Source organism: Sturnira hondurensis, unplaced genomic scaffold, assembly GCF_014824575.4.
Source record: "Sturnira hondurensis isolate 20B ecotype Veracruz unplaced genomic scaffold, ASM1482457v3 Scaffold0010128, whole genome shotgun sequence".
Classification (NCBI taxonomy): Eukaryota; Metazoa; Chordata; class Mammalia; order Chiroptera; family Phyllostomidae; genus Sturnira; species Sturnira hondurensis.
The window spans coordinates 27,277,397-27,298,862 of record NW_028082759.1 but is presented as its reverse complement, the minus strand read 5'-3'; the positions used below and the strand labels follow the sequence as shown (position 1 = coordinate 27,298,862).

General features: G+C 37.7%; 1 protein-coding gene across 2 annotated transcripts in view; it reads left to right on the top strand.

Moving 5' to 3' along the window:
- Positions 1-21,466, top strand: part of TOX (thymocyte selection associated high mobility group box) — a 310,124-nt gene that overhangs the window by 248,470 nt on the left and 40,188 nt on the right. For both annotated transcript variants that reach the window (XM_037058601.1, XM_037058602.1), the window contains exon 4: positions 14,939-15,220. In XM_037058601.1, the coding sequence (XP_036914496.1) occupies positions 14,939-15,220 (282 nt within the window). The remainder of the gene's footprint in view (positions 1-14,938; positions 15,221-21,466) is intronic.

Sequence of the window (21,466 nt, the reverse complement as noted above, 5' to 3'; positions counted from 1 at the left end):
TAAATGTAGATGCTGAAAAATGATCATATGGTTTTAAATTTAAAAACTGCAGGGTAGATATCTTTTTCTTGTTCCCTTATAATAGGCTCTAGACTTTAATGGTGTGAGGTTTTTTTTCCCTTCAATTGATCGATGTAATTGAGATTTTTCCCATTTATTGGAGTTGTCATCTTGTGGTCATATAATTATGCTAGAGATATTAAATATGTTTTAGACACAAAATTGTAAATATAATACAGAGGAACTGTGAACTTATTTCCATATCATTAAACTACATTTTACCCATGAGCAAAGTGCATTTTTCATAACTTGCAAGAAATATCTTGCCTTGCAGTAGTACATATATTTAACATTCTTTTAAAAGTCACTTGATTTCACATTGTTATTTGGATTATTTTATTATTAGGAAATAAGGGGTCAGCAGAGTTGCAAGTTTCAATGTGTGTAACTGACCACTTAGTAAGATTGTAATTCTATTCTGAATGACCCTTCCAACAATGAAGTTTTTTTAGGATGTGAGCTATTATTTGAGGAAAACATACCTAAGTTAATATTGTCTCATGACTTTGCTTAAGAAAAGTATCGAAAATATAAACATTCGTGTATTAAAAAGTAAATTCTAATACAACTCTTCCTAACAGGTGCATTGTGGACGTTGCTTTAGTAATAAATGATGGTTGTGTTTTTATTGTGTTGGCATTGAAATGTTTAGGGATCATCAGCTTAGTAATTATGCAAATTCTAAAATAATTTATCATTTTCAATTTCCAGAATTCTGTTCTTGTTGGGCTTTTCCTTGTGAACCAATGCTTGATGAATATGCATATGTCAGTCAGCATAACTTCTCATATACCAATCTCTGTATAACTAAGTGCAAGTAAAGTCTTTTACAATACAGGATTTTCTTGTTTAATTCATTCTGTTAGTATGTGGATTTAGCCTCACAATAGACTTTGAGGCTTTCTCTAAGGTGATAGCAGTTCTTTTTGTTAAATAATGTTAATGCTATTACTAAAATTTATGGATTAAAGTAATAAAATAATAAATTCAGTATTACTTCTAATTTAAAAATAACCCCCCCGGCATATTAAAATCTCTATTAACAAGTCCAACCAAGCACACTTGTCAGCTGACTAGTACTTTATTTTATTTTACCTTTTTCTTTGCCACATAGCACTTTAAAGATCAGAAATACATCCCTCAGGAGACACATCCACAGATTAGCAAACAAGTAGTCCACACCACACAGCCACAACACTGCAAGACGGTTACTGAGAGGAAAATCCATGTCCTTGAAATACTTCAAGTGTCACTATACAAGGAATATATATTATGTTTCCTTTAGAATCTGGTGTTTAACTGGACCAGAAAAGTTGGCAAAGCATTCTAGAACAGTCTTCAACCTAGACCCACAGTAAGACTGATGCATCCCCACCTTTTCTTGCAGAATGTTTTATTTTCTTTCCTGCTCCCCCTCCGCCCTGATAACATGTTTTACTAACAAGTGAATTTGCACTGAGTGACAAGTAAGGCAACATAAAGGAAGGTTTTGATCAAAATGTTTGAGTCAGTGGTTTCATGAAAGCATCATTTATGTAGCAACATTTTTAGCTAATGAAATGAGCGTTGTAAAGATCCAGATAAAAATGACTACTGTTGGTATGACTATAAATATTCTTTATCACCCAATGAAAAAACCCAAGTTATTTTTGAAACATTAGGCCTATATTCAGGATCTAATAAAGTGGTCTTTCTGCTAATGTAGCATCAAATGTTACTGTGTTTTATTGGCTTCTACCAGTTAGAACAACTTGATACTTTAGAATATATTCTGATACATAGTCTTAAAGCTACAGACTGTGTCTCTAACTATGTTAAGATTCAGAAAATAAAATATTTGAAAATAAAAGTGCTAATTGCCAAACAGTTGTCAAACTATCAGATTGCTCTTAGTCACAGTTTTTAAAAGTGTGATTTGATTGTATATTGAATTTTTAAGGTCTAAAATCATTCTTTACTTTTGTGGAAGAGCCACATAATTATGTTATTTGTGTTCAATTTCATATCCCATTATTTTAGACAAATCATTACTTTTATGAAAACATAGCAGATATAATGACCATTCAATAATCAGAGAGTATGTCTGGTGTCAATCATATTGTCTTCAGAATCAAATTCTACTTCTTTCCAGTTTTCACATGTCTGCTATGTTAAAGCATTCGTAACCCTCAGTGATGCTCACCACAACTTCAACGCAGTGCAGTGCAGACAGACTCCCTGTTGCAGCGTTATTTGCTCATTTCAGTCCCATCTGTCAGCCATTAGTCCTTTGCTCAGAAGTCACACTCCTTCCTCTGCAATTCTATAGCATTGTGTTTCTATTTACAGGACTTAACTCGCTCTGATGTGTCTTGTAGTGTGTCTGTCTACACTGTGATCTCTTCAAGTATAGGGACAGTCTTATCTACCTTTATTTCCCTTAGGATCCTTCATAATACCAGGTACAGAGTAAGTGTTCAGTAAAATATTTCTGACTGAATTTCCTTCCAGTCGCTCCAGGTTCTAGCTGCAGCTTCCCAAGCAAGGTTTTTAAGCCATCCTTTGTTAAAAGAACACCTAAAAACATCAGATCATACATGCATACAGAGTCAATAGCCAGGGTGTCACTGCCATGCCATGGGCTTTGAGGTCCAGAAGCCTGTGACAACTTCCTGCTGGTCCTCTAAGTAATGAAGAATCCCCTCTCTGAGCCCTGGGCTCTTCACAGGTGTGACGATCTCCCCCAGTATTATGAGGGTTAAATAAGGCACTGCATATAAACTTCTTAGTACTGTGCGTGATATGTAAATTGGGGCAAAGAAGTATTAGATTTTTGGTAAGAGAATTTAAGGCCACAATTACCAAAGGCTAGCCAGCACTGAGCAGTTGAGGACACTGACTAATCTGTGGTTTAATTAAACGACTATTAGGCATAGCCCAGCTCCAATCAGCTGTGTAAGTGTAGTTTCCCAGAGAAATGGATTTAATATGGAAAAGTGTATTTGCTATTTTTATAATTGATAGTCAAACTTATATTATGCCATCAACATATAGGGTTATAATTCTTCAGAATTAAGATATTTTTAAACTTTTGGACAATAATTATCTATTTTAACATCTATTGGGTAGATGTTTAACCTAGAAATGATATATTATTCAGTTCTTAATTTTTGTGCTTTAAAATTAGCCTTTATTTAAACCTAATCATTGATTAAGTGGGTCTAATGTTAATGGGCATTGACATGATGGACACTGAAAGAGGAAAAAATTGAAGATACGTGTCCAAATTAAAATTTAAACATGTAGCTCACATACTCTAAAAGAACATGTATGCTTCTGTAATAAAAATTCTATTATCACCAAGTTACAGGATAGATTTTTAATTATGACCTTTATATCAGTATAAGCCATGTATTTGGGATTAAAAGCCTCTGCTTTAACTAGTCTAGTTAAAGACTATGGCGTGATACATTCTGGGCTCCAACTTTTCTAAAAGGCAGAGAACACTTATAATAACACTTTTCTAATTTCATGGTTCAGTGCACAGTCAGTAAAGATTTAAATAATTCAGAAAGAAAGCCTATTCTCTTTCTTTATTAGAGGTTTCAGTGAGGCAAATTCTTTGACATTTAATAGGTTTTTAACCCTTTTAATAACTTTTTTATAATGAAATTTATTGGCAGTTGTTTTAAAGAAAGGGTTATTATATTAGCATGAATAGCAGTCAGTAGTTTTTATGATTAGTTTTGAGACCTTGACCTTCTGTGACTCAAAGTGAATAAAAGCATAAATGAGTGAATAATGTTAACAGTAACTAAATTACGGATACCCAGAAATATAGAGACTATGTAGAACTACTGTCATTGCATTATCTAACATGGTATAAAATTTTGGCAGACAAATATTTAAATTTTTAATTGTTTTAAAGAAGCTTAAGGTCACTTACAGAGTTAGATACTTTAAAGGAACTAAAAGACATTATAATTTTCCTAGACTGATTTTAACAAGTTATTAATACTATCCTCAATGGAAGAGGATTTCTAGCCTTCTTCTATCATAGTTTCATGCTATTTTAATGTTTTATGATATATTATTAAGAAGATTATTGAAACATTTCCATAACAAAATACTAATTTAAAATTGTACTTTTTTCCAGTCCCCAGTAAGTTGGGAGCAACAAATATTCTGCTCCAGAAAGCTATCTGGCCCAAGCAGAATATCAGGTTTTAATTTTGCTTCTTGAATTGTACTTTTAAGTGAGTGTCATGTGTATCTAATGATTTAAGACCCTCTAAATGAACTCGAATATCCCTTTTCTGAACCGATGTTAAGAAGTCAATATTCCACTTGACATCTCCACTTTTACCAGCATCACATTAGCATTCCAGTGGAGAGTATAAAATTCGGTTAAATTTTCAGGTTTAAATATAGTATAAAGAATCACTTCAGCGGACTTGTGATGCTATAAAGATACAGAGCCAGTTCTCATAGGTAAACCACAAACCCTTGTAGGCCATGACTCATACCATTTCCCAATTTTCTTCACACCCGTCCTTCCAGTCCATTCTTTTTGTTTCAATACACAATCTTTTGAAAGCGTTCTGAAAATAAGACACATTATCCAGTCCCTTCCCTGGGCACATCAAAGCAGAGGAAATGTGAACAGACATTAGCATGTTTGAATACACTTTAGTATAAGATTATAGCCCCATGAGCACAGCACAGCCTACACTTTGTAGTGCAGAAGCAAAAGGCATAATTTATACAAAAAAGGGGGAGGGAGCTTCATTGACTCCAATCATAAGAGCTTGAGCAGGCGTCGAACCTGCCACATTTTGGTCCATGAGACAATGCTCTGACTAACTAAGCCACTCACCCAGGGCTCAAGCCCTTTAAAATAAAACAGAGCTTTCAGTCCATGAGGCTTCAGGTCCTGCCATTAACTGAAATCATGAAAGATGACCCTCACCAATTAACAGTCGAGCTTGCCTGTTGCACACTTTTGTGTTTCCTTTATTGGAGCTGGGCACAGGAGCCCTTTCGAGGGCTGACAGAAGCACGTTGCGGATCTCGGTAACATGGGTGTTGATGGTTTAACAGTAACAATAGGGGACAAATAGTGTTGGCATGAAGCCATCAGAAATGAGGTGCTTCAATGTGAGTAAAAAGCATCCTTCCAACTGTGTGATTAAAAGGCGTAACTATACCCCGTAACCTCCTGGCCCTCACTGGGATCCAAAGGAGAGGTTATGTGTACAGAGTTGACGGCAGAGCATGGTGTACTATGAACTGGAATACCGCTTATGCATTAAAGTGTTTGAACTTTGTATCTGTTAGTTAGCCTATTAACCACGATCAGAGAGCTATTAAAATCCACATTATAAGTTCGACCTTTATCTGATCTAAATGTATTATCGCACAGTGAAACCCCGTGCTCTGTGCCATAAGCTGCCCAGCTTATCCCAGGGAAGGTCTCCACTAACACATGCTTTGGGCTGCCAGAGTGCATGGTCACAACTATCCGATGCCTCATCGTGAGCTAGAACTAGTCAGGGAAATAGAGAGACTCAAGGATGACAACAAACGATAAACAGCAGCATCTTCCACAAAAGGTAATGCATATAAGCAGCAACCACAAAAATAAGTTTACATTTTATAAAACATCGTCTCTGTCACTATCCTAGTTAATTCTCACCATCACACTTGAAAGCAATCATTCAGGGTCAGTATATTTCTCTCATATTCATCCCCTTAAACCTTATCACTGTCCTACAAACTGCATCTGTCATGTTACCTGTTCTCCCCCCACTAGACAGTGAGTTACATAAGGGCAAGGATTTCAGTGTGCTTGGTCACATGTCTTTTACCGGGCACCTGGAGCAGTGCCTGGAACATAGTAGGCCCTCAATAAATATTTGTTGTGGAAAACTTGTCACCACTCTTCACAGTGGCTGGGAAAGTTAGATACCTCATTAAAAAAAAAAAAAAAGAGCTAACCCCTCTAGCAAAAGGAAGGAATCAAATGTAATGCTATAAAATTGCTTTTTCAGTTATGCTTATAAAAATGAATCCAGACCCATACACTAGGGCAACTAAGATGCCCCTTCCCAGGGGATGTGACAGGAGCAGAAGCTGAGTTCGGTCCAGTGCCTGGCAAGGACACTGAGGACATTGAGAGATGGGGTTTCCTCTCTCCCTCTGTGACTTTGTGATGTCATTCAGTGTCTGATCCTTGGTTCATTCCTGGGAGACTATATACAATTTTAATTAATTACATTAAAGATTGGTCAAATGATCTTTAGCCAGAGTAATTTTTAGCCATAAATTTTAAAGCTCTCAATGGCATTTTCGTCTAACACATAAAATCTCTTGAATGGTAGGAGTCCCCCATTCATGAAAAAGGCCACCATGAAGGACAGGCCACAGTTTGAAGGAGGAGGAGAATCAGGCATTATTGAAGTTCCTGTGAGCATAAGATTTTGGTGTTGGAGGTGGTTTAATCTTCTCCAAAAATGGTGGTTCTAGAGCGTGCTGTGCCCTCTCGTTCAGCAACTGTCTGGTGAATCAGGCACCAGAGTTCTTGCTCTCTTGGGGTGATCCGTTGTATAATGATGATTTACCCTGACTAGGCTACAAATAGTCCATTTGAGTGTGTTGTAAATAAATTAGAGCCCCATGTGTTCGTATAGTCTTTTGGGGGAAAAGTAGATTCCAAATGTTAAAATCAATTTTTAAGAATTTTTGGTTTTGGAACTTTACAATTGAAATCAAGTTATCCTGACCCAATATTGAGGGTAAAAAGACATTTTCATAAAAATGTCTAATCTTTCTTTGGAACCTCATTTTTCCTAATCTTTAAAATTCTAGCACACGCTTCGCATATGTATTTTCAGCATTTCCTCTCTTTGACATTAATTATCAAATCTTCAATATCAGAAGCCTAAGAGCAAAAAAAGTTAAAAAGTATTTAAAGTACACAATTTTAAATAATAAATAGGTCACACAAGGTTATGTAGAAACAATTTATTTGGACAACGAATAATTTAGCTTGCTCTTGGAAATACATTTTGGAAAACAATAAATAAAAATTGATTATTAAATTACCCATGCATTTGTTCTGGTATATACATTTACATATTAATTGAATTCCTGGCAAAAAGTATGCAATCAAATTGGGGAATTAAATAATATCAACATTTACATTCTCCTCATAGCCTCTTAGAGTGCATTAGTCCTAAGAAAAATGGAACTGCTTAGCCTTCCTGGCCTGATTAACCATGCAAGGCTGAATGGACTACCAAAAAAGCAAGGCTCCGAAGTCTTTATTTAGACGCTAAGGACAGTGTGTGCTAGAGAGTGTGTACAAAAGGAACCGAGAGTAAGCAGTTGTCACAGCCTAAGCCAGCAGGGTCTCCTCCTGGCCCTGGGGAAAGCACTCAACAGCAAAGGGTGTCAAATGCTGACGGACAGGAGTAAATGGAAGGGCTTCCGAGATTCCTCACGTTCCCTTGGTCCTGCTGCACCTGGCACACTTCCAGGCCTTGCCTGCAAAGCCCACAGAAAGCAGCAGCTGGCGACGCACATTAGCAAATAAGGCCTCAGGCCTCCCCGTGTTCCAGGCTCTGTTCACCAACTGCTATTCACTCAAACAGCTGGATCAGAGTGAGCCAAGATGTCGTTAGGGTTTTATGTGTACAACTGTTTTGATATGATTGTCTGCTAGAGGCAGAGATAATGATAGCTTTCAAGGCTCGCATGTTGGACTGGGAAGGATGCTGATATTTGAAAAAAGAAGACAGACCCTGGAAAGATTGTGAAACGTGCAGCTTTCAATACTGAAATGCAGGCCTTTACTTGTTCTGGTGCCATTCAAGTGAGCAGTTTTAACACTCTTTAGTCGCTAATACAACTAATGTTGTTCCAAGAATTTTTTTTTGTGTGTGGGGGGGGGGCAGGATGGAGGGAGAGAGGGGAGGATGTTACAGTTCTTATTTTGAAAAATAACCCAGGAGTCCTGGCCGGTAGGGCTCAGTCAGTTGGATCATCATCCTTTAACTAAAAGTTTGCAGGTTCAGGGCGCATACAGGAGGCAACCAAATGATTCTCCTTTCACACATCCATATTTCTCTCTCTCCCTTCTTCTCTCCCTTTCTCTGTCTCTAAAACCAATGGGGGGGAAAATGTCCTCAGGTGAGAATTTAAAGAAAAAAAAAACCCACAATGAGCTACCTGAGTAGTTTTTGCCTTTTCAAAGAAAGGCCAAGAAAAATAAAGGCAAACACGTGCTGAAACATTTATCAGAGTGCCTAGGGTTTCCCCCATGAGGGCTGCTCTCAACCTGGAGTCCTTATCACTGTAGGTAGTTGGGTGAGGGAAGAAAGGAACGTGGTGTCGGCGTTAAACCATGGATGACAAGGCGACCGTGAGGGAGAATATGTACTGTCTGCTTTGTTTCCTAATGGATTTAACTGAGCTTTTGCTTGTCATTCATCGGAATGAAGTTTCGAAGAAACGCAAACAAAATTTTCTCTTTATCATTATCATCTTCCTCCATTGTTTTCACTGACATTTTTAGTTCCCTTAATTATAGAACAATATTAATACTCAATAGAAATCTGTGAAATCTAAGAAAACAGTCTGGCTTTCAGAAAGAACTAAAATGTAGCACACGTGTTCAACAGGTTGAGCTTCCCTGATACGGAGATGCATAGTAAGAGCCATTCGAAACCAAAATGCCAATGACATGCAGGACTGTTAGCTGAGAAAAAATGCAGTTCACTGCACTTTGAATCAACAGAATGAGAAGTACACACATTAGAAAGTCCCCCTGGAGACATTTGAGTCCTGAGAATTTAGCAAAAGTAGTTCCCATAAGATCAAGGATTTGTAATACGAGGCATGTGAAGCTGGGGTCATCAATCCTAATGGTGCCTGGCTTCAGCATCCATTCAGTGTAACTCAAGGGATATGTGTTTAGTACCTACAATGTGCTAAGATCTGTGCTAGATACTAGGGCTACAATGGTCAATACATAGATTCTATCCCTACTTTTTTGAGTTGATAATCTGTTAGGCTGTATCAGTTAAGACTGGGTTCAGCTGCATATAACAGACAACCTGAAATGACACTGATTCTACAAAATATAAGCATTTGCTTCCCTCTCCCATTGAAGACTTCAACAGCAAGAAGACTGACCAGGCTCTCCTGGCTCCGTGATAGTCAGACACTCAAGCGCCTTGTGCCTGCAGCACCCTAAAGTCCAAGACATTCCCCAATCACATTCTCGTATTTGCCGGCAGAGAGGAACAAAGGAAGGTGACCCTTTTCCTTTAAGGAGATTTCTTAGAAGAACCACACAACACTTTCATTTACATGTCATTACCCAAAACTTGGTCCTATGGCCTTACGAAGCTACAAGGGAAGTGTTCTCTGTTGCTAGCTTCTTGGCTAGACAACGAAATACTGGAGGCCTGTCCCTCAGGACAAAAGTATAATGAAGGTCGGAAGGTAGAGCTTGAGGTTTCTGCCATAAAGGGAAATAGACATTATTCACATTTTCTTTTCATCTCGTGACTAATGCTAGGTCAAGTTCACAGAAAAAAAGAAAAATCATCACACTGGTTATAGTTTGTTCATACTTGTAGCATTTATGTCTTCATTTACATAATGACTCAGCAACTATTTTTGAATACTTGAAATGTCTAACTTAATCAGGGATACTGCCTAGAAAGTACATACACTTTAGACTAAGGAACTGAAAAATAGTGTCCCAATAAGAAAGCACAAACAACATGCTTTGGTAGTTCAGATAGAGAGGTTCTTAAAGCTTTGTCGATAAGCTGGTTTTTTAAACTTGACTTTAAAATACATTTAGGATTTGGGTATATAAGTATTGAGGAAAGGACGCAAATATATGAAAATAATCATAATTCATTTCTGCTTTAATCTCTGTGGGTAGAAAGATCTGAGATCATGTAACCTCTCCTATTCTCCAAAAACTTGTGCAAAACAGTCATTCTTATAGCCAAATAATGTCATTTACTGCCTCAAAGGGGGAAAAAAAGGCTCAATAGGTAAAAATACTGTGCAAACCACAAATCACTGAGCAAAGGAAGGTTTTTTAAACTGATTTTTCAAATTCCAGACAGCAGATGCTCAGAAAGTGAATGCTAAAAGAACTTAATAGTCACCCTGTCTGGTGTAGCTCAGTGGATTGAGCATGGGCCTGAAAACTAGAGGATCGAGGTTCAGTTCCCAGCCAGGGTACAATGCCTGGGTTGCAGGCCAGTTCCCAGTAGGGGACGCACGAAAGGCAAGCATACATTGATATTTCTCTCCTTCCCTTCCCCTCTAAAGATAAATAAATAAAATCTTTGAAAAAAAGAACTTAATAGTCAAAGGCACTCATTTAAGGGGGCACAGGAAAAGAAAAGCAATTAATTGGGTTTGGCTGAACAATCAAGTGTGTAAAGAACAGTTGCAGGAATCAGGTTTACGTGGAATTTTCAATGGCATGCTGGAGAGATTACATTTAATTTGGTAGGCAGGTATCCCTGGGAAGTTTCTGAGTCTACAGCTCATGAAGATTAATTCTGCTGTTCTCTTCAGAGTGGAAGTGAAGAGATTCCTTTTACTTGAGTAGCATTGTAAGTTGAGAGGTATTAAAGGCCTCACATACATGAATGGGTGTGCGAATGAAAGGAAGGCGAGGTGGGAGGGATATTTTAGAGCAGACTCAGTGGAACTCACAAGAGTTTGAAAGAAAAGGAAAGAATAAAAAGTTCCTGGAACAATTTGAGTAGAGGTGACTTGGAGAATGAAGGTGTCATCACCAAAATGGGACGCAGTACACAAAGTAGGTCTGAGAAAGAAAACATCGTTCATACTTCCAGCAGGGGCAATACCCGAGTGGTTGTCCAGCAGGCAGTTGCAGAGCCAGACCTGGAGTGTGGGTCCGAACTGCACACTGTGCTGTAAAGCATTCCCCACTAACAGAACCACGATGAATCCTGGCGAGGTGGAAGAAATGTGAGTCGGAAACAGAGCGTTAGGGAACCGGGTGTGGGAAGTTGTGGGAGGAAGAGAAGTCAGTGGAAGGGTTGTGAAGAATCAGAGAAAACAGCCGTTGTTATTATGCATGACTTACGTGAATTATTTACAGTAAGTTAAAAATGTTAGAGGTTAATAGGAAATAATATTTTGCAAGTTGAGGCTGTGTATTTGACATTAAGTTCTGGAATCAATCAGAATCTCTATAGAAGGATGCCAGTAATCAAAACGTTTGCTTATCCCTTCATGAGATAATTATTCTTATTTGTCTGTAATCAGACTTTATCCAGTTTGATTTTCCCCATATTATCCAGTAAGCAGTGATTAATACTGAACTGACTCCTGTGAAAGCAAGCAATGAAAATACTCCCCTTAATCCACAAATGTCTCTGTAAGTGTTAAGATCTGACTATGTCTAAGTGCATCTGCGACCTAAGAGAGGAGTATGCAGTCTAATTTTTGATCATCACCCTCTAAACTGGAAATTTGTTTTTTGATTTGATGTTAGAGCTGCTGTCCGAATGGCCTAGCACCATTGGTGGCAAGCTGTTTTCAACTAATAGTGAGGCTGTTGAAAAGAGCTGCCCTGCTGAGTTCCTCACTGTCCCCACCCGAACTGATTATTCTTTTCTGTTAACCCTCACCCGAGGATATGTCCATTGATTTTTTAGGGAGAGGGGGAGGGAGGGAGAGAAACATCGATGTGGGAGATGTTTCCCCCATATAGTCCTGACCAGGGATCACACCTGCAACTGCTATGTGCCTTGACTGGGGTTTGAACCCAGAATCTTTTGGTACACAGACAACTTAGCCACCTGCCCAGGGCCCAGATTGATTCTTTACCCCCTTTTGTCATGCCTTCCTCCTTCCACTAATTGTACAAAGGCGGGGGTACAAATTTTAGTCCTCCAAGATCTACCAACAACACTAATTTCTGTATTTTATTTATTTATTTTTAAAGGCAGGGAGAACTAGAGCAAGAAAAACATTGATGTGACAGAGAAACATCCATTGGTTGCTTTTTGTACCTGCCCCAACCAGGCACTGAACCCGCAGCCCAGGCGAGTGCCTAGACCGAGGATGGAACTGGCAACCTTTTTGCCTTTCGAGACTACACCAAACCAACTGAGACACACCAGTCAGGGCTGCCCACAGCACTAATTCACCTGAGAAAGCCATCAAAAAGACTACAAAATGATGAAGGAGATAGGTGCTATAAAGTGAAATTGTTTTAGATTTTTAAAAGATTTTATTTATTTATCTTTAGAGAGGAAGGAAAGGAGAGAAGGAGAGAAACATCAATGTATGGTTGCCTCTTGTGAGTCCCCTGCCGGGAACTGGCCTGCAACCCAGGCATGTGCCCCGACTGGGAATCGAACCACGATCTTGTAGTTCACAAGCCTGCACTCAATCCACTGAGCTACACCAGCCGGGTCTGTTGTAGAATTTTGAAGACCCTTAGTGGTTGTCCTAAATCTGGAAACTACATGTAACATAATTGAAAAATTGTCCTCTTCAATACCACGTTAAAAACCATGATATTTCTGAAAGATTAAGAAGTGAGCTTCAAATTGATGTTATAAACTGTTTACAGTTTGTAACTCGAGAAAGAGAAGTACTGTCATTTAGCTAAACAATTTTGGAAAGATAATTTAGTTAAAATATGTTTTTGCTAATAGGCATTTTTAATTTACAGGACAATGAAAACGTGTTCGCCTATAAGTACATATATTTGAACATGTGTGTTAGTGCTTCGTTTAGTGCAGCGTTGAGAGGGGCCGCCCTGGACAGGACAGCGCCCACGTGGCCGTCCATGGCTCTGTGCTCACAGACAGAGGGCTGGTCCACAGAGCCTGAGAAAAATGGAACAGGACTTCAGGGCATGAGAGAGTCGGCCTCAACAGAGATTTAGTGTATACTGCCTCCTCTGTGTCCTGATTTAAATGGCACGACTTTAAGTGTGTCTGTGAAAGCTAGTGTTGTTTCATATGGAAGGTCGGCTTATAGAAGAAAAAAAATAGTTTAGTAAGAGTTAGTGGCAGCGACACAAAGGGACTGGGTAAAAACAATCATTTTGGGTAGACAACCCTGGACAAGGTGTTCTTGATTATTTTTAGTGAACTCTGTCAGAGTATAACTCTGTCTGTGAGACACACGAAACATTGAATCGGCTGCATAACACAGTAGGATGTATCAAAGATGGGAACTGAGGGATACAGGTTTTACCCCCAACTCTGTGGCATGGGGAAGTCATGTATTTTTCTCTGAGCTTTACTCATTCGTATTCATTTATCTACACACATTCAACAAGCTAGTACTATTCCTCCCCTAAGATTCCCCTTCCATCCACTGAGAAAATGTCACTAAGGGCCTCTGAAGTTCTAACATGTAACAACTTCTTAATGAGGACTTCCTAAAAAGGAGAAGCATGAGCTACTTTTGAAGGATTGGAGGATTATAGTTTAAGTTAGGGGAACAAAATGTTGATTTGGACCAGAAAAGCCCCAGGGATGAAACCATGGGCCATCGTAAACCCTCACCAGGAAGAGCCAGATTCTAAGATATCCGGAACTGAGTCTGAGGATGAAGCAGAGTGAGAGCTGGAAAGGCCTGAAGGGGCAACACTGACTCATAAGAGGCCTCATGGTCGAGACAGTAACCCTGACACAGGCAGACACCTCTTTGGTCACAGCTTCAGTTTCAGATGGAGCTAACTAGGTTGGTAAAATGACTAGAGGGCATAGGTAGAACATGACTTTATTACCAAAAGAGAAAAAAAGTCTGTGCCTGTTATTTAATTGACCTTTACAGTATTTCTGTGTCATGATATTTGCAGACAAGTAATTACTAGGCATTCTGACACCATGTGGACTTTAAAAAAATGAGACTGAGAAAAATAACATTATTAATTTTATTTTTTAGTTCAAAAATGTAACTTTAACCACGTATCCTTTCACTGCTTTTCTTTTTTCTGTCGTTTTTCCTTTTGCTCTGTCTTATTTTATAAACTGACAACTCTATAAAATCTCCAAGTCCCCTCAGAACAAGAAAACGGAGTTGCTTCTATAAAGCACCACAAAACATCCCCCATTATTTTAAGTTTGAAAATACCAGAGATACGTTCAATGAAATCCTCCCTGCTCCTCTTTACAACACATTTGACCTCTAGGTACGTTAAGAGCTTCATCCTCCAATGCTTTTAATTCTAATCCTTGCAGAGATGAAATTCATTGCTTGAATTACAGGAGTGAGTGTCATTAAGGCTAAAAAGCAGTGACCCAGATAGCATAATGGATTCATATGGTGACCTTGCCACTTCAGAAATTCACTTTCAAATCTGACTGTGTAGTCAGATCCTTTCAATAGTCAATGAATCAATTGGTTAATGCCAACCTGTGAGAGTTCTGAGACTGGAAGTTAGCAGATCATCCTGGCCAACACTCACTATATAGAGTTAAACTGAGAACCACAGTGCACCCAACTCCCAGAACCTTTCTTAAATAATCCCAATAAAGGAAAGGGTTTCATAAATTGCTGTGAAAGCTGCAATCACTAATAATCATAGAGCTTTGAAACTAATACCATAAATACCTGTTAATGGCATGTTTCTGTTTTGTTAGTAAAGATTGAATTCTCAAATTCTACTCTTTGGTAACAGGTGACAGCACCTCTTACAGGAATACATATGATTAGAATTCCTCCACTCTGGCGAGGCGAGGAGGTGGAAGAGCGTATAGTTCCGCGGCCCTTCCTACAGAATTTTTATTTTAAGGAATATTTTTTAAATTTTTTCCAGACACAGGTCAACATGTTTGTGAAAAATGAGTCTTCTCCTTTTTTTGTTCTGTAGATGCAAGATATACGGAACCCAGAAGGAACTCAGTACAGCTCCCATCCTCAGATGGCAGCCATGAGACCCAGGGGTCAGCCTGCAGATATCAGGCAGCAGCCCGGAATGATGCAGCATGGCCAGCTGACCACCATCAACCAGTCCCAGCTAAGCGCTCAGCTTGGGCTGAATATGGGAGGAAGCAGCGTCCCCCACAACTCACCGTCTCCACCTGGAAGCAAGTCTGCGACTCCATCCCCATCCAGTTCAGTGCATGAAGATGAAGGCGATGAGTCTTCTAAGGTATGGCTGGGTTATTTTTAGGACCTATCTGAAATGCTTGTTAACTGAAAAAGTATTCTTTGGCATTTTTCTTGACCTGTGGTGGGTGCAAGTTTATGTCAGCCAAAATAAGAAATGATGGTGGGGGATGTACTTTCTTGGTGAAGCGTGAGCTTATAAGTTGAGTGAATTGAATCAACGTTGTTCAGTTACATTTCTAAATCCCTAATAAATCCTTTAAATGCAGGTGTATTAAGTGTAAACGTAAGTTGTACCCACAAAATATAGGATCTTCATAATTGAGTAAGGGAGAATAAGTATTACAGGACTCAACATCCAAAATCAAGGTGAATTCACCACTCATTCAAAAATAGTCCATTTCAGTTTAACCATCTTGATTTTAAAAGGCAACATCCCTGAGATACAATGATGGCTCTGTGTGTGTGTGTGTGTGCATCTGTGTGAGAAAGAGGGAGAGAGAAAGCTTAATAGTTACATAAAACCTGTGAGATCATCTGACCCACCCAGTTCATATTAAGAATGAGGAAAGTAAGGGGCACAGATATTAGATTACTCCCTTCCAAGGGAGAATCCTGGGTGTTTCATGCTTACCTGTTGTTAACCCCACGCCAGTATATTGGTTTGACTGGCTGTCTGTCTATCCTTGTCACATTAGGTTATCTGCATAGGAATATGCATCTTGAAAGGTCCTTAGATTGAAAAATTAACTGCTGAATTCTTTAAAGTATTCAAAGCAGCTCTTTTAAATAACACCATAAAACCAAGTGCATTTTCACCCCCACATTTAAAATTATCTCTGTACTGCCCTGCTTATCAATGAAGCATCTTTCATATTTGTCCCAGTGAGGACTCCTGTGCCCAGTTCCTTCTCTTTTTAAAAATATTATTAATGAATTTTCACTTGTGTCAGCCCTCTGATATCTTTTCACTTTTGTGAGAATGCTCTTTTTGAGAAATTAAACTTGTCAGCATGTTACCAAAGATAGCACTATGGGATTCTAATCTGCTTTATGTGGTTAACTTTCTAATAGCTACACAAATTTTTTAACTATCTGGAAAGAGAATGAATTACAGATTTATTTAGCCCCATAACAAATACAAGGCTGCTGCTATATTGACCGTTATTTTTAGTATTCTTCCTGTTCTGGTATTTGAGGTGTGGGGAACCTTAGTGTTGAAAGAACTGCTCTCCCAGAGCTAACCAACTCCTAGACACCCGTGAGCTCAACTTTGATGGAGAAACCAAGCAATCCAGAGTCCCCATTCCCAACCATCTCCTCTATAAACTCGCACATAATTTTCTTAAGAAAAACGCGTCTTAGTCCAATGGTATTCAATAGCCAGTGAGTACCTGGACCTAAATGTGCACATCAGGAATTTGTTTGTGACCAGTGATTTAGATACTGGATTATGCATGGATGGTTCAAGTCAGTTTCCTAAACATAGGTGATATGTACTATATTGCTGGGGGGGGTGGAATATACTCCACTCATGGTAAAGATTATTTGCCCCTCTGGACCCTATCTTTTTAAGTATCCATTGCTAGAATTTGAGAGAATGAATGTGAAATTATAGCATCTTCTGACAATAAAGTTTATGCAGGATTATTCTTACTTACATAGCATTTTCCACCCTCTTCACCGAAATTAGTAAACATCTGAGAAGAGATGAAAATTCCTGGAATTAACATTCACAGATTCTGCCCTCTTCTGTTGGCCCAAATGGCCCATATCTTATCATTTGCTGAGGCATGAACTTGTATGTTATGAGCTTCCAAGCCTGTATGAATGTTTGCCAGTGAGTAGCCTGTTCAAGCATTCAACATCCACATGTCAATAACTTACAGCTCACTGTTACTGATTGTGTAGCATTATATGGTATGAACTATATTCTATAGTGGTATGTTCTTGAATTAGTGATGTGTGAAGGCCTAGGGATAGATTTCTCAAAAATGCCCTCATCAAAACAGCTTTTTGTCTGTACAAGTATTCTCAAGTTCATGTTTAATTTAAGTATGTTTTCCATCTCAAGAATATCCACCCTCCCATTCCAACTCCACATACTGTTCTTCACTTTAATTCTAATATAAAATTCCCCTTACCAATATATTTAACTTACATTTATTAAATGGCTAAAAAACTTCCTCTGACAAAAATTCTCAAGCATTCTTCATCATAGTTAAAGATTAAAATGGGATTTTTCCTTCATAGGTGAGCAGGATTTATGTGGAGTATTGTGTTGAAACAGCTCCATTTAAATGTGGAGTAACATTAAGTCAAAAGGATCATTTAAAATCATTTCCACCAAGAGAATTTAAAAAAAGAATATTTACTCTCACACGAGAAAAAGAAGTCTTTGAAGCTTCCTTCTTAACACTTCATGCTCTCTTAAGCAAACACATATTAATTCCAGTTTATCTAATTGAACAATTAAATGAAGTAAGTTTGTTTTGATAGAGAAAACCAGTAAAATCAATTATTATCTTATGCACACTACCCGTGGTTCCGATTGCTCTGGAGCTGCTGACAGCCGAAAGTCATAAAGCAGACATACAGTAAAAGTGTCAAAGACACATAAACTTGGGTAGCTTGTGTTTCTACGCCTGCAATCCAGTGCTTGGCATACAACAGACACTTTAAGACACTTAGAGTATCTGGCATTACAAGTGTAATTGTAGCACATTTTCCTTTTAAGGAAATAATGAGCTTAGAATCACAATTTATAGCTTTCCATTCTTTCAATTTCAACTTTTCTGCTTAAAATATCCTTAAGTGTTGTATATGTCTCATAAATAGCATATGGTTAGATAATCTTTATTGTTAAATGAGATGAAATTCCTTTACATTAACATAAATACTAAAATATTGGAGTGCTTTCTATTAGAAATATCTTGCTTTCTATTTGTCCCACATATGTCCTATGATTGGTTTTTCTTTCTTACAGTCTTTAACATTGTTTTGATTTTATTCATTCCATAATTTCCTCCTTTAAGAGTGGACATTTTACATGTTTTCTGCTCATTGAGTGTCTAACTAACCCTGACACACAAATCCGTAAGAGTCTAACATTGATCAATATCTTTACCCTTCTTATATTACTTTAATTCCAAACACTCTCCTTCCAATTTGTACTGGAGCAGTGATTGCTGTTGTTCAGTTTAATTATAATTTAATTAACCCCTATAATTTAATTTAGTCAACTCACAAAACATTATTTATTATTTTTAGTCTTTTTCTTTGGGTTTATTCACATATTCAATATTTTTTTATCTGGCCTCATTTTATGTATGCCTTTAAATTTATTTTCATGAAGATCTCTTGGGAATGTAATTACCTAATAAGTACTTTTATTAGATACAGAACTTTAGACTGACAGTGATTCTCTTCTATTCTTATGAAGATAATGTATTACTCCACTGAATCCCGATTTTCATTATTGCTTTTGAGGATTCTACTTCATTATTGTTTTCCTTTGAAAGAATATGCATTTCCTCTCTGACTAGTTCCAAAATCTCTCGCCTTTGTTGTCTTTCAGCTTCACTGTGATATGTGTGGGTTTCTTTAAATTTGTCCTAAATTTAAATATTTCTCTTTTTTATCAGTTTTCAGCCATTTTTGTTTTTTCAGATATTTCCTCTTGACATTCTTGCTCCCCTCCATCCTGCAATCCTGATAAGATATATGCTAGGCTTTCTCATCCTGTTCTCTATAACTTGTTGCTTTTATATTTTTTATTTCCTTGCCCCTCAGTATTACATTCTGATTAACTTATTTAAATCCATTTCCCAGTTCATAGTAATTATTTTTTTCAACAATACCCAATTCAAAATTGATCTGTTGAGATTTTAATTATAGTTATTTTGTATTTCTGGTTTTTATTTGGTTCTTTGTGACATACATTTGGACTTTTTTTTTTAGTTGCTTGCTCTTTTTTCCATGTACTTCATCTCTTTTGTTTCTTTAAGCATTTCCTAATTCCAATACATGAAGTCTTTGGGGGATCTGATTCTACTCTCTATTTGATGCCGCTGGCTCTTGGTTTTAGTGCCTTGTTTGATATGACATTTTTGGTTTTGGAATGATGTCTGATGTTAATTAGAACTTTATGAGACTTCCATTAGATCTTATTTGAAAGCAGATTCCTTTAACAATGATTTCTGTTTGCTTCTGCCAAGCATTTTGGACCATTATAGTCTAGAACCACAGTTGGCTTAAAGCTTTTCAAAATGCTCAAATAGTGTGCAGTCAGGGTAAATCGATGTACATGCTGGCTTCTATGTGCGGGCTGTCACAAGCTATGTTTCCCCTCTTCATTCAGTATCATCCCTGCAGCTTCTGGGAAAGCACGTGCAAGAGAAATCATTTTATTCCCCTCTTTACCCGAGACTCTAATTCTTTTCCACCCACTATAATAGGGACCCTCCTGTTAAAAATTCCACCTTTGGTAAACAGTGGGTTTTGTCTACTATGCCTTTGACTCAATTTCACCATGTCTAGCAACTGTCTTCAAGATGAAAGCTTGTTTCAGTGCTTAGCCTATTTCTCCCTGTTCCTGCTTTCACTTACTGTTTGCTTTTAAAAGTTTCTTACTAATGTGCTAGTGCCTCAACGCTGAGCTTAGCCACACTGGAGAGAAGAGAGGGTTTTTCCCAAAGGTGAAAGAATAAGTCACTGGATCAACAATTAAACAAGCCTTTAGGAAAGTACGTTTTATTTACCACTTTTCTAAAGACAAGAAGATTCCTGAAATAAAGTAAAAATGATAGACAGGCAAGTCTCTATAAACATTAAATGAAGTTAAGTAGTGTTGGAACCAAATGTGAAGTCACATTATCTACAATAGGACAGAATATTTAAAATTGGAACTTCAAAATCTGGTATTTTCCACACTACACTGTGTTTATTATGCAACTGTGCAACACTTTGCATGATATTATATGCATGATACATTTTAAAAATTCCTTACATCCCAGCAATTGAAAAAATATATATCCCTTGTTTATAAAAAAAAAGTATCCCATTGGTTAAGGCTGAGCCTAACAAAGTAGTTCTGGGAAAAATAAGAAAATTCAGTCAAATAGTACTTCATTTCAAATAGTAGTTCCTAAAATTCATTCAAGTATCTATTAGGATGGTATTTTCAAGGTGTGTTTGTTCTTAGATGATTCAAACCCTAGTTTATTGAGCATATTGGATTAATTCATGAAATAAAAATAAAGTGAGTCTACACATAGACACCTGGCATTTTACCCAAGTGGGACTTCATCTCAGTAGCTGTGCGTTCTTTGTGTAGCAGGAGACACTCCCCATCCAGACACCAAGAAATGAAACATAAAGGCCCCAGCAGGCACATTTAGATAAGGCCTGTGAACCCAGCACAACTCATCAATATAGCTAGTAGATGTATATAATTGCAATCAACTCTTTTCCTCACTTGAAAGTGATGTTTCTGGACACTCGGCCAAATTTCTTATCTCACATAAATCTACTGAGTGTCTTTGCTAAACTCATCCTAAAACAATACACAGCTATGTTTGGCAGAATCGAGGATTTTTTAAAAATGAATTTGCTTTACCAACTGTGATACAAACTCAACGCCCCGCTCTTGTGAATCACTTCAAAAGTATAGCTTTCATATATGCTTTTCTATCATTGATGTTTTGAGTCATTGACTGTACTGTTTTTATTAATGATAATAATAAACCCAATTGTTAAATGAAAGCGGTACCACAGCCTTGCCCATTTCACAGTAGCTAGATGACTTACTTTCCATGCTTATTTGAAATTATTGTCATAAGGGGATTTTAGATGGTATAGTTTAGGGGGGAAAAAAAGAGAGAACAGATTTAAGCAGCAAAATTTTTTACTTACAGACACAGTATCATCACAAAAAGTACTGCAATGTGCCCTGTTTCTATGGTGAAGATTTTATAATATTTACTTTCAATGATAAGAGTTATAAGTGGAGTTCTATGTTGTTTGTTCAGCCTATTATGCAGATGGTGCTTGATTAAAATCTATTTTAAACTACAGCGATTACTGCAAGATAGTGTGCATTAAACTGCTCTCCCAGCTCCATTACAGGCTGTGGGACTGCCACAGTTTATTTTAAATATGCCTATAGACGTTTCCCACTTCTCCAGGGACATTTCAATATCAGTGATTCTCTTTCCCTGAGAATCTTAACTCCCACTCTGTATTCTTAAGAAATACTATCTAAACAGCACTGTTAATACATGCTTTTTTA